General features: G+C 39.9%; 1 protein-coding gene across 16 annotated transcripts in view; it reads right to left on the minus strand.

Moving 5' to 3' along the window:
- Positions 1 to 14,067, minus strand: part of ZNF532 (zinc finger protein 532) — a 66,405-nt gene that overhangs the window by 31,689 nt on the left and 20,649 nt on the right. For all 16 annotated transcript variants that reach the window (XM_039358083.1, XM_039358069.1, XM_039358071.1 and 13 more), the window contains one exon: positions 9,709 to 12,075. In XM_039358083.1, coding sequence (XP_039214017.1) covers positions 9,709 to 12,048 — 2,340 coding nt within the window. In that variant the 5' untranslated portion in view covers positions 12,049 to 12,075. The remainder of the gene's footprint in view (positions 1 to 9,708; positions 12,076 to 14,067) is intronic.

The following is a 14,067-nucleotide window of genomic DNA, read 5'->3' on the forward strand; positions in this document are numbered from 1 at the left end:
CCAGGTGTCCTGTAAAGCATCTGCTTGAGTTGAGGTGGCAGTTGTCCCTCCTGCAGTAATCTGTTGATCTCACCCTCTCATGTTTTGTATCCTGATCTGGGTTGCTTTCTTTGGTTACTGAAAAGGGACCAATACATTTTGAGTCTAATTTCTTGGAAGATCTCACAGAATTTAAACATTTTGAAGAAAGCCACACTAAATCTCCTTCTGCAATTCTACCCTTCTTATGCCTATGTGCAACTATGCAGCGTTGTTGTAAGCAAATTCAGCAAGAGATATGAGATCAGTCCAGTTGTCTTGCTGGTAAGAAATGCAGCATCTTAAATATTGCTCCAGTAACTGATTAGCCTTTTCAGCTTCTCTATTGGAGCTCATAAGATGGGCAGGTGAAAAATGAATTTATATATTTAATAATTGTAAGAGGCCTTTCAAGCTTTGGAAGTAAATGAATCGCTTATGGTATAATTGACTAATCCTCTATATCTAAAGACATTCAAAAATTTAGCTATTTTTTTGGGCCACTGGGAGATCCTTGCAAGCAATAATATGGGTCAATTTGATAAATAAATCCACTATTATCAGTATGGTAATATAGCTCCGCCCCAGATGAAGATCAGTAAAATCTAGAAAAACAGAATTCTAGTGCAGAGCTTTTCAACCAGTGGTACAGGTACCAACTGTAGTACATTGGCACCTGGCAGGTGGAATGCGACCATCCCAGCAAAGTGGTAGTGGGGGAGGGGAATGAGCTGAACCGGTGGCAGCACCGCACAAGCCTGAGCAAGAGATGGCTGGAGCTGCAGGGCTGTCAGGGCTCAGCGGAAGCGCCGGGATCAGCGCTTCTTTGGGACTGTCAGGGCTCAGTGGAAGCATCAGGATCAGCGCCAGGCTCTAGGTGGAGCTCGGCGCTGATCCTGACGCTTCGGCTGAGCCCAGAAGAAGCACCGATCAGCTGGAATGTTGCAGCATCTCCAGGGTCTTGTGATTTACATTCAGATGCTTGGCAAGTGATTCATATTTAAAACGGTCACAGTGTCCCAGGGTCATGTGAAGTGACCAAAACCTGCTGCAACCATCCAGCAGATGGGGGAAATAAAAACCAAACACCCCCCCATCTCACCTCTGCTGCCAATCCTCAACAGAAATGCTCACAATAATGAAAATCTCAGACAGGAGGAAGAGCGCCACCGGGTGGGCAGGCAGGTGTCTTGCTCAGCTGTGGCTTGGGGGGCACTTTTTTCACTGCCATTGTAACTTTGAACAGTCACTAAGCGAACTGTTGTAAGTCAAGGACTACCTGTACTTCACCACTTTTTACTTTTTTTTTTTTGGTCATCAGGTTTTTGACATCTTGCTAGGCCACAGGTGGTACTCGGATATTGCCATATTCTAAAAGTGGTACAATGGGTGAAAAGATTGAAAAGCCCTGTTCTAGTGTGTGTGTGTGTGTGTGTGTGTGTGTGTGTGTGGTTGGGGAGTATTTAGCAGTTGAAACAATCCAGCTGGCTTACCAGGAATTGGTTTTGCTTTTTGACATATATGACTAAAGGAAACATAATCCATTATATCTCCATGAATGTGGGACCACCAAAATTCTCTGAGGGCTCTTTGTTGGATTCTGAATATCCCCATATCCTATTGTTTGTTACTGCGGCACAGCTGTAGTACTTCCTCCCTTGGAAGAAGAGACACATATAAACATCCATTGTGCAATACCTGCCCTTTTGCCATTGTGAAAAGTGAAATGGTATCTTGTTGGGCTTCCTTGAATTCATCTACCTGAGCTGTGGAGTATGAATCCTCTTCTGTTGTAACTTCAATCAAAAATCAACAACTTGCTTTATTGCTCTCAGCATTTTCTGTTGATCTGCCTTAAGGTGAAATTCAGAGTTCCTTGGCTGCAGGATTGTTGCTGGTGTTTAAATTTTTATGATCTGTACATTCTGCTATTGATGGGCTGCTCCTTCCAGCAGATTCTCCATTGTCGAAAGGCATTTTTGTTTACTGCCAGTAGCTCTTTGTTGAAAAATTTCTTAATTCCTTTCTGCTGAGCAGAGCATTCTTGACTAAAATACACATGGAAGTAAATTCCCCTCTCCTTCCTTCTCTGCTTGGAGTAGAACTGTTTCTATTGCCACATCTGATGCATCTGTGTGCACAATAAAAGGGGGGGGGGAATCAGGATGGCAGAGCAGGGGTTGAGAACCAAAGAGCTTTTTTAACTGTTGAAATGCCACTTGCCTTGAGTTAATCAGGAGAACTGCCAGCCCATTCTCAGAAGCTTTGATAATGGTTTTGCAAGATCGGCAAAATCAGGGATGAATTTCTGGTTGAAATTAGCAAAGCCTAGACGTACTGCACGTCTTTTGCATTATGTGGGGAGAATATAAAGGGAGATGCCATGATAGAATAGACTGAACCTTTGCTGAATCCATCTGTATATCTTCTGCAGATATTCCATAACCCACATAATCCAGTTGAATCAGTTTGAATGCACTTTTTTTCTAATTTAATTTCTAATAAACCAAGAGCTTATTGTCCTGTAATATTTGCAGTAGATTGCTCACATGAGTTACAGGCAAGGAGGGATCTTTGAAAGAAACTAAGATGTCATCTAAGTAGACAATTACATATTCATCAAAAATGTTTGAAAAAATGTCATTCACATATCTAGAAAAAAAAAAACACAGCTCCACATTTATCCAAGCTGAAAGGCATCACTGTGTATTCAAACTTTCAACTATGAATCATGCTGTTAAATATTCATCCTCTTCTTTCATTCTGATTAGATTGCAAGTACTTCTCAAAATATGGTTTTGTAAAGATGCAGGCCTTTTGTCACTGGTCTAGTAGATCTGAGATAAGCAGGATAATGGTCTCTAATTGTGACTCAGTTCAAATCTTTGTAGTCAAGAAGGGTACTCATTTGGGCTCCCTCGTTTCCCTTCAGATTGGCTGCCGTTCCTTGTTTTCTGAAGACAAAGAATGTGGGTGCTGAGACTGGTGAACTAGAAGGATGGATAATCTCTTTTTAATGTTAATGTACAAATATTCCTTATGGTTAGCTCACATATAGACATGGGGAACTGTCTCTTTGCTGAGATTTGGGCTCCTGGTTTCAAAATACAATCATGCATCTAGGTGCAAGGGGGCAGGTAAAATAGTGAATTCTGCATACTAATCCTCCCTTGTCCTGAAATGGAGGGAGGGATGAGACGATAAGCTTTCATTTCTAGTAAGCAATATTGTTGGCACTTGGGGAAGTAGATGAGAAAGTCCTTTGTTCCCAATTTACAACTGGGTCATGCAGCTGAAGCTACTCTATTTCCAAGGTTATGGGAACCTGCAAGGATGCAGTTACATAAAGTGGTGGGAATTCTGTGTGATCTTTGTCAATTGCAAAGGAACTGTGTAACAGCCTGTCAATACTTTCCACGGTCATTGGGCATTCTAGGGCTTGAGCAGGCAACTTTAATTTCTGTATTGTTGTTGCCCCAGAATCTATGACAGCTGAAAGCTCCATCTGACTCCTGGAATCTAAAGTAATAAAAACAGGAGTAATAAAGTATGCTTGCCTGTCCTCAGCTACCTACACTTCCCTAAAATGGTAGATAGCCCCATCAAAGTAGGCTGGTGAAGTTTTCCTGAGATGTTGTCTGGGATCAAGCTGGACATTTGCTGGCTTCGTCCTCCATTGATTTACAAGTTCTGCATCTTATTCTTGTGGCGGGTGCTTTTACTGGGCACGAACTGGCTATGTGTCCAGAGGTCTTACAGTAAAAGAATAGTCCTTAATCTCTTTTTCTTTGCTTCTCTCCCAATGACAGGGATATCTTAGTTGCTCCAATTTGTATGGGCTTTCCCATGCTGTATACTGAAGTCATTGGGAGGGGTGCTGGGGGGGGGGAAGATAGGCTGTAGGTTCTTTTCTCCTTCCCATTTCTCCTCTGCCTCAATTCTTTCAGTTGGGCATTGATAATTATAACACATTGATAGAGCTCTTCCAGGGTATTTGCAGAGTCTTGCCTCACCAGCTCATCTTTCAGATCATCTGCCAGCCCTTCTCTGAACTGGTCATCAGGGCTAAGTCATTTCTCGCTTCCCTCACCAACGGAATAATTTAAAGTCTGAAATATATTTCCTTACTCTTTGTCTCTGCTTAAGTTTTAGAATCTCTCAAATAGCTGCTATTCTCTAAATGGGATTTCCAAGGTATCCTTTGACTTTACACATGAAATCCTGACACCGGATTGTTCCCCTCAGTAAAGTTTTGTCCACTTGGCTGCTGCTTCCTTCAGTCAATCTCAGCACAAAAGTTACTTTGCTGTGATCAGTGAGAGACTCCATTGGTCTGCCTGACATCAGCATCTCACGCTGGGCGATAAAAATATGGAATTGATCCTGCTCCTCTTCAGGTTTCTCTTGCAAGCTGCCATGGGGACATAGAAGCATTAATTGATCTGTGGTGATGCTGTGGGTTGAGGCAAATTCTTCTCCAGTTGCCGTGTTGGTTGTATCATGGCATTCTGTAAGCTAGTCATCTGTAGGTCTATTTGCTATTCATGTTGTAACAATGTTCACTGCCAGACATTCAAAGGTTAGCAGGGTCGGTTGAGGATTGGACGCCATTCTTGAAATTCCTCTTTTTTTAGAAAAGAGTAGGAGACTTGCAAGATTGAGTCGGCCTTCATAGATAAACCACACAGGACACATGGCAAGATTCTACTTTATTATAAGGCTATATTAAATACAAACTTCCCGATAATGCCATTTTTAACTGCTTGTTTCGTTCTCTGAGCAATAAGCCACTGGGAGCTCTTGCTTCTCTTGTCTACTTGTTTCCTAGGCAGCAACTTTTCCCTGTTCCCCAAAGTTGTCCACACATTCCATTACATCTACTGAGACAAAAAGACATCAGAAGTACTAAAAAAAAAAAAAATGCAATGATCTCCAGAGTAGCGTTTGTTGATTGCAATGCCTATCTCTATTTATAAATTATTCCATAAACATTTGATAAACTATGCAGATTTAACAATCCAAAAAGGATTGTATCCCAGCCTTTTGCAATCTGGTAAACTACAAAGGGTGGATTTCAGCCTTCCTACTTCCTAGTCGGGATGACCAAATGGGGATCTTGATTCAGGGAATCAATGGAATGAGCTGAAGAAGACTTTAATTGTAACGAATGAACATTTTGTGGAATATGGTAGCAGCATCATAACAAGTCAGCATATCAGATTCACGTACATTAACAAAATTAATCATACAATCTATTCCACTAACTAAAATACAGCCATACTAATGAGTTGTATTTAATTATCAGGAGTTATAGTTATATCATTCTCCTCTGAATTACTGGAAACATGTAATCCTTTGAGGGATTAAATATTATATTAATATATTCTCTGGGATGTTACTGTTCTGCCTTTTTTAAGGCAGAGAAACGCAAACAAGGATTTGGTGATGTATTTATATCTCACATTTAATATTAATATTCTTTTAATTTAAATTGCTTTAGAAACTTATTTTTAAACATAAAGTACAACATTACATTAAGAAAATGAAAAATGCCAGCTGGGTTGCCCATAAATGACCTTCCAAAATAAAATTAAATAAAAGCTTTCATGTGTGATCAACAGCATTTTAGATTTGTCCAGAGACAAAAGTTTATAATTCTGGCACCACCACTAAAATGACTCTGTCATGTCTACTTCCCATTCCAATGATACTAACAGTGATCTGAAAGCAGTTTCAAATGTCATAATGAAATTCAAGAGCTTCATACGGCCCAAAGTAGTCCTTAAGATAATTGTTAAAATCTTGAATAGCGTGTGGCCAGTTATTATAAGCATTAATGCTTGGAAATGAAATACTACTGTATCATAACTCCTAAATCTCTCCTTTAAAGGCTTTAAAATTCTAAATGAGTTTCCGTAGCTTCATTTGAGAGTGAGGTTTGTAAAAGCCTTCTAGTGAAAGAGTTCCCTGTAGAATTGATCTAAACTCCCTCTTTGCATATATTAAGAGGTCCTTTTTCTCAATTGACCTTCATAGTTGCACATCAATCAGTCCAGCACAGATGATGAATCCTCTGATCAGGATATCAGCATGTCTATTTGCTTTTTTTAGCTTTCTGGAGTGTCAAGTTTACTCAGGCATTCATCCCTTGCAGAAGATGGGTAACTGATAAAGCAACTACGTGTCCGTAGAATAAGTTCTACCTCAAATTATACAAGAGTAAAAGGAGAAAAATACAGGTGGTCCTCACTTAATGACCACTTGTTCAGTGACCATTCGAACTTACGATGACACCAAATGAATGGTACTTATGACTAGTCCTCATAATTAGGTCAGTCACAGCAACCTCCCCAAATATGTGATTCCCATTTGTGACTTCCTTTGCCAACTTCCTACAAGCAAAGTCATTGGGGAAGCTGGCAGATTACAAATGCCAATGACATGACATCCTCACTTAATAACCCATGGTGATTTGTTTAGTGATGGTGTATGGAAGCGCTGGAATTTCTGTCACTAAGCAGCATGTTCACATGATGTTGAGTGTTATGACTGCATTGCATAGCGACAGAAATTCCAGTCACATTTATTATAGTTAAAGGAGGACTACCTATCCTTATATACTCTATTAGAAGGAAAAGTGTAAGCAAAATTTTATTGGCTAGGTTTTGCTGGCCATGACTATAATCACTAGTGATGTTTCACTAATTATTCTCCTTACTCTAAATATTTAGGTTTTTATTAGTTTATTACTGCTTTCCCCCAGTGGCAAGCTGTTCTATGATGTTTATATAGATTTTATTTATGTTACATATTAATTGAGAGCTGCCCAGAGTTGGCTGATAGATGGATGGCTATATAATTTTAAAAAATAAATAAATAAATATAGTATCAAGGGATGCTGGTGAAAAATTACAGGACTGCTTATTTTATATGAAACTGTTCTCATTCTTCCATACCTATCACAAGCTGGAATAAAAACTATTCAGACTGAATATCTCTAACAGAATATTTATTCTTTTTCTTCACCAGGAAGAAACATAAATGCCTTTGAGACAAACAAGAGGCCTTGGATGGTTTTCTTCCCCCTCTGCATATACCACCTAACAGTATTTTCCTCTTTTTAAAACTTTGAGCTACATTTTTACTTGGACAGTCAATTGCCAAAGAAGGTTTAAGAAAATGAAGCACAGGTAGATAGCTGGGCTTATCTCGTTCTTTTGTTGTCAGTAAGTGGAAAATGTCAATTATTTGGAAGAACATATATTAGCATATGGAATTTTTTGTTATGTATTGTTACCACCATTCTTCTTCTTCTTCTTGTGCCATATCCGTTATCGGACGTTGGCGATCATGTTGGCGATCGAACATGGGGAGCCTGGAACCCCCATAGAGCGCGTCCCCAGGTGGCGGATTGGGGGGCCCTATCCATTATGGCTTTTATGCTGTAATGGCAGGTTGGAGGGAATCAAATACCTCCCGTGGACCAACAGGCCTGGTGAGTGGCAGCTGGCTCCCCAGTATCAACTGAAGGCGGAGACCATATTGGTTGGAACAGATTCAGAAGAACAGCACACGGTATGATGGCAGCCACTTGAACAGCATGTGCACAGCGGTGTAGAAAGCAAAGGAAGACTACTACACTATATATTTCCCAGGAAAATCATGTTACCACCATTATAAACCTTTAATATAAATCTTACACTGGTAGAGGATATAAAGTTACTCCATTTATCCCATTAAAACCCATTTAATGTAGGAGATGATAAGCCAAGTATAAAATCTGCCATGTAAAAGGAGACAAAAACGATTAATTTCCAATTTCAGAAAAAATATGACAAGATTATACATTACAACAGATATACTGTTACATGGACTTCATGCAAAAATATCGCTGAAAAGACTAAAGGCCAGAATAAAGAAACTTTATCGAAAAAGCTTAACTGGGAGGAAAAAAGTAAAGGTTGCCTCAATTGATTGACAAACTGCAAAGTTCCCATAAATCAGGTTGCATTATGCAACTTAAGTAAATAGCAAGATTTGCTAACATTAATTTAAGCACTCATAAAAAACAGAAAATGTGTTAAGTATCTCTTGATTGTCAGAACCAAAGGTCACACCAAAAAAACCCTTTAAATCTCAGCAAGGAACGAATTGCCTTTTGCTGTCACTTTGCTTTTCATTCCCTCATATTTATCCATGTTGAAAATGTCCCGCCTGGCATATTCAGTAATGATGGTTGCTACCAAAGAAAACAGAACATGCCAACAAAACCTCTAACACAGCTATTCCCAAAACAGTGTATTTCTATTGTGTCTTAAGATTTATAGGAATTGTTGCTTTCTGCACTTTTATTTTTATTTATATATATTCCCTTTATTATTTTTATAAATAACACAAGATGGTGAAAGAAAGATGCTCTTTCTTTCTCCTATTTTCTCAATAACCACAACCCAGTGAGGTGGGTTGGCTGAGAGATAGTGACTGGCCCAAAGTCACTGAGCCTGGCTTTCATGCCTAAGGTGGGACTAGAATTCACCGACTTCCATTTTCTAGCTTGGTGCCTTAACCACTAGACCAAACTGGCTCTGATATCTGATAATCTAAGATTATCATGCTGGAGAACGTTGCAAGTGAACCTATTAGTCATATAATGAGGCCTGACCTGTAATTTACATAATACTTATTCCCATCAATGCCATCCTTTTTTTAAAAAAAAAAAATAGTTGCTTGGAGTAACAAGAACAATCTGTAGAAATGCAGAAAAAGGCATGGAGAGAATGGTAGCATCTTTTTTCTAATTCACTCCATTTCCAGATCCCAACAAAACTCACAGAGACAAGGAAAATGAGTTAGTTGCATAGTTATGGCTTTAGTCTATAACTTGCATTAGGTCAGTGGTTCTCAACCTGTGGGTCGGGACCCCATTTGGGGTCGAACGACCATTTCACGGGGGTCGCCAAACAACGCAGTCTGCCATTTTTTCCCCCTTTTCCTTAGCTGTGCTACTCCCTTTTATTCTATCGGCTTTTGAAAGCCAATAGAGTAGACTCTCTTGAATAGAGTCTAATTCTATTGGCTTTCAAAAGCCAATAGGAATTGTCCAGGCTGTCTCTGCCCTGCTGAGCCTGCCAAAAGTCCCATTCTGCAAACGGTGCTGCACCAGATGAGTAGTCCTCGACTTACAACCGGATGAGTAGTCCTCGACTTATGACCGGTTGGGGGTCGCGGCATTAAAAAGGTTGAGAACCACTGCATTAGGTGATTCTGCACTAATCTGCAGAAATGTTTTACTGCAGTGTTTCTCAAGTTAGTCACGTTAAGATATGTGGACTTCAACTCCCAGAATTCTTAAAGTGGCTATGGAGAAATACTGTTTTACTGCTTTACAGTTACTTTAGTTTCTGGTCTATCTGACTTCTCAGTATAGATCTAAAGAGATACCTGTAAACGTATCCTTCTATTCTAAATGAATTAAGCACTAAGCATAAACAGCTAAGTAGGAATTCCAAGCCAGTTTTGTTCTTTCAAAGCAATAACTACTTTTCAAACAATTCCTCCCAATTTAAAATTATCCTTCCAATGCTTTGCTATAAAGAAAGTTATGCTTAAAAGAAAACTAGGAAAAATCCCCCATCCAAATTTTTTTTGCACACGGTAAAAATACTGGAATGTAAACATAAGATACTGTACTTGTCCACTTGAGTCTGCAGCCTGCTGGAAGTGGGTGGCTAAAGACGTTTCATCTTGGAAAACTTCATTGCATTCCAAACACTTCAGACTATGCCTGCACAACTTCGAAGAGTCTTCATCTAGAGGCATGGCTGGTGGAACAGGAGTACTTGAAGGAGCTGATATAACTGTCCCAGTTATGCCGGACTGTATCTTGGTTATGGTGTGGGTGCCCACTCCAGTGGAATTCTGAAGAATGGATGATGTAATAGAACTATTACTTGTGGGAGAAGCTATCATCTGATCGGCAGGAACTGGCTTCAAAATCAAATGAGAACACTGCATCACCACCCCTTTCTCTTTGTGACTCCGAGCATGAGAAAGAAGGCTGCATTTGTTATAGAAAACAAGGTTTTTTGTGCAGTGGTTACAGGTGACTTCGATCCGCACGCTCCTCCTATCGTAGTGTTGGGTCAGACTTTTTTCAAGGGCGAAGGCGTCACCACATTCCAAACACTTGTAACCACGTGTAGGTAAAGTGATGCCTGCATTTATAGGAGGACTAAGATTTGGGATGTAAACTGGGACAGGGTTAACACTGCTGAGCACCTTGTTAAAAGCTTCAACGACAGAGCTCTGTAAAGATGACACCACCTGAACCCGAGACACTTTTTTCGAAGGCTGAGAAGCTGCTGCAGAAATTATTGCCTGCTTGATCTGTTGTTGAGGTTTGGTGAGCACTTGGCGGAGTTCAGAGGGGGTCTGAGCACTTTGAGGCAGTAGATTAAGGTTGGCAAGATGGACTGTCTTTGGCACAAGTTTCGCACTGGCAAGGCTCGAGGCGGGCACCACAACCGTTTGCTGCTGTATAGCATTGGCGGCTTTGATGATGGCACTGCTGGCACTTTGCACCGAAGCAGCGGATATGACGGTGGCTTTCACCGTGGTGTTGTTTGCAAGTTTCAGATTGATCACCTGTGATCCTGCCGTCTTGACAGCCGATACGGGAAGAAAAGCCGTTGCCACAGGCTTAATGGTGACTTGTTTGGGAGTGAGTTCTGCAGAAGCCACAGCGTTGGTGACCACTGTTGATTGGAGAGGTGCCCTGGGGGGAGAAGAAAGAACTGCAGCAGAAGTTGGGGAAGATAGCAACGATGTCACAGAAGCCACCATGGAAGCTGTTTGCTCTGATTTCCTACCACTGTCCAAATCAACTTCAGGCAACACACGTGTGACCGTTCTCTTGATCTCCCCTGATGATGTCTTGATGGTTTTGATGCGCACTTTTGGGATGGCTGGTGTCGAGCCCGCAGGTGATGGTGGAGAACCTTTGCTGCTGTTTTCACTTGATATACTTCTGGGACTGTCAGGTTGTTTGACAGAGGGCTTTTTTGCACAGTCAATGAGACTCTGAGATTCGGGGGATTTATCCACGGCGCGGGGGCTTTCACTGGTCTCTTTCTGCAAAGGAGAAGATTCCCTTGAATTGTATTGTGGGTCTTTACCAGAGTCCGTGGCTGCTTTCTTAGCACTTAGAGCTGCAATTGCAGCAATACAGGAAGAGAGTTTTGCTGATGATTTTGCTTTAGCCTGGGAATGATTGGTAAGAGTTGCTTCTCCTTTTTCCGTATTTATTTTCCCATCAACTACTCTGTTTTCATGTAGTTTCTCGGAATTTTCTTTAAGCAACTTATCATCTATCTTCCTAGCTTTAAAGGGTTCGTAGTGACCTAAAGTTGACGGGTTCGTTTCTGAATCTCTTTTAGACACCTTGGGTTTATCAGAATTACCTGAACCTGCAACTTCATGTTTCATCAAGTTTTCTCCTCCAAGTACTTTTAACTTCTCATAGTCCTGCTGGGAGACGGACCTTGTTAAGACATTTGTTCTGAAGTTTCCACGCAGGTCCTCTTTATCCGGGGGGTCATCAACCTCAATTTTTTCATCGTCATCGAACTCTTCAGCACTTGAGATAGGACTAAATTGGTTAAAGGCAGACTCTTTTAGTGTGTTTTCCGAGATGGAGCCCTCGTCTTTGAGCAATTTATCTTCCTCTTTATTATAACCTTCTAGAGCTGATACTGTTAAAAAACCATTGTGTAACCCATTGCCTGTGGAATGGTGGCTATCTTTCTCCGCTCCTTCAGAGGAATCAATTGTCCGCACATTTTTCACAATGACACTAACACCGACGTCAGATGAGGATGGCGCATGGGAATCATCCTCAGGATGGACATTCTGCTTTATGTGGCTCTCGTGATCCTCGTGGCCAGATTCAATAGCCGCTTTTGGATCAACCATATCTGGTATGTCAAAGGCTGCAAGCAGATCATCAAAGTCTGGAGTCTTCATATCTCCCATGGTCACGTTAGCTTTTTAGGAGTCAATCTACAAAACAAAACAAATATGTTTAATATCAGCACCTTTTGTTCTTTCAAAGCACTATTTATTTATTTATTTATTTATTTATTTATGAGACTTATATACCGCTTTAAGTACAAGCACTCTCTAAGTGGTGTACACCAGTAAGCAATGTATATATATATTTACATTGCCCCCAACAATTTGGGTCCTCATTTTACCTACCCCGGAAGGATGGAAAGCTGAGTCAACCTTGAGCTGGTGAGATTTGAACCGCTGACCTGCTGAACACAGTCAGCTAAAGTGGCCTGCAGTACTGCACTCTAACTGCTGCGCCACCTCGGCTCATCTATGTTTCAAACAGTACCCTACTGAGTTTTTTTTAAAAGAACTTTCATTTTTAAATACATTTTTAAAACTATCAATGGAAATAAAGCTTATGTGGGTTTTTTTTTAACTGACTATTTTTCCAGTCCATTAGTGAATGGTCTAACTTCTGTAATTTTTGTTGAAACTGTATGGAAACTGTTACAATTTTAACTAATCATACCAGAAATATTTAATATACTATACAGATAAAACATATCAGCACTACATCATCAAAATTATCAAAACTACTAATTTTAACTCTATCTAATGAGTTCACCACATTGCATTGAATGAAAAAGATAATTAGCATAGAGTATCTGAATAAAATTACTGTATGCATTTCACTGAAAAATTCTTAGCCATGTTCTTTACTAAGCTTAATATTTTAAAACAGTATCACAAATTTCTATTAAAACATTTAACTCAAACTCAGTACTCAATACTCAGGGTAGCTCAATTTGTTCAGCATCCTAACACAAAAAAGGGATATATCTAGGGATATGAGACAAGACAATATCTATTGGAGAATCATAATTATAATGTCTGATCTGTACAGGAAAAAAGGTTCAGGAGAAAAATTCCTACCAGAAACAGAAATTAGTACAATAGTTCTAAATAAGTATATTCAGGGTCCAATGAATACCAAAGAAAGAATGACAATGTAAGTATGTTCCAGTAATGGGACAAGAATTCTTGAAAGATATTCCTCTGTCAAATAAAGTGGGGGGGGGAGATTAATTTGTATGTACCAAATCCTTCTTACACTACATACAAAAATGGAAATTATGTTTAATATGGATGCATTCAAATTATACCAACATATCCACAATGAAAAATATATAATTCTCCATGCTGATGACATAAAAATAAGATATAGCTAGCTAGCTAATCAAATGAAGCTTATACAGAATAACTTAATATATGCACATGTAAAAACGCACCACACATCCAATGATAATTTAATTTTAGGATTATATGACCAATTTCAAAAGTCAACCTCAGTAGTGGGCAGCAATGGGTTAAGTACAAAGGAAAAGGTTTCCCTGTCCAGTCATGTCCCACTCTAGGGTGCAGTATTCATTCTCTGTTTTTTGGGCAAGGGAGCCAGAAGACAATTTCTGTGGTCATGTGGCCAGCATGGCTATACACCAAAGGCACATGGAACGCTGTTCCATCAAATGCTATCTATTAATTAACTATTAATCTAATTGCTGTTAACCTTCATACAAATTTGGCTACAGCCATCTTCACTTTGTTTTGGTTGCCACAGTGATGGGAGGGGGGAGATGTATTTTCTTAGCTTAGACATAACAATAAATTGTTCTGTGGGAACCAAGGTCAAGGTGCCTAAGTTTTGGAGGGCTAAAGTTACCATTAGAAAGCCCACCAAAATAGTTAATTGGGGATTGTGATTTATGTTATACTGCAGGGGTGGAGAGTTCAACTTTTTACTTTGTAACCGTGTGGAGGGGAACTTTCAGTCTTGGTTTCACCTTTGTTCATGCCGATACTATGTAGCCAATAAATGTGTTCTTTGAGGAAAGCAATTGCCTCGGAGTTCTTATTTCTACTGGTCTCATCTATTGGAACCATGACATTTGCACTTGTATGCTTTTGAACTGCTAGGTATTAAGTTGTTGTTGTTAATTG

Source organism: Crotalus tigris, unplaced genomic scaffold, assembly GCF_016545835.1.
Source record: "Crotalus tigris isolate CLP2741 ecotype Arizona unplaced genomic scaffold, ASM1654583v1 scf7180000018975.1359446, whole genome shotgun sequence".
In the NCBI taxonomy this organism is placed as follows: domain Eukaryota; kingdom Metazoa; phylum Chordata; class Lepidosauria; order Squamata; family Viperidae; genus Crotalus; species Crotalus tigris.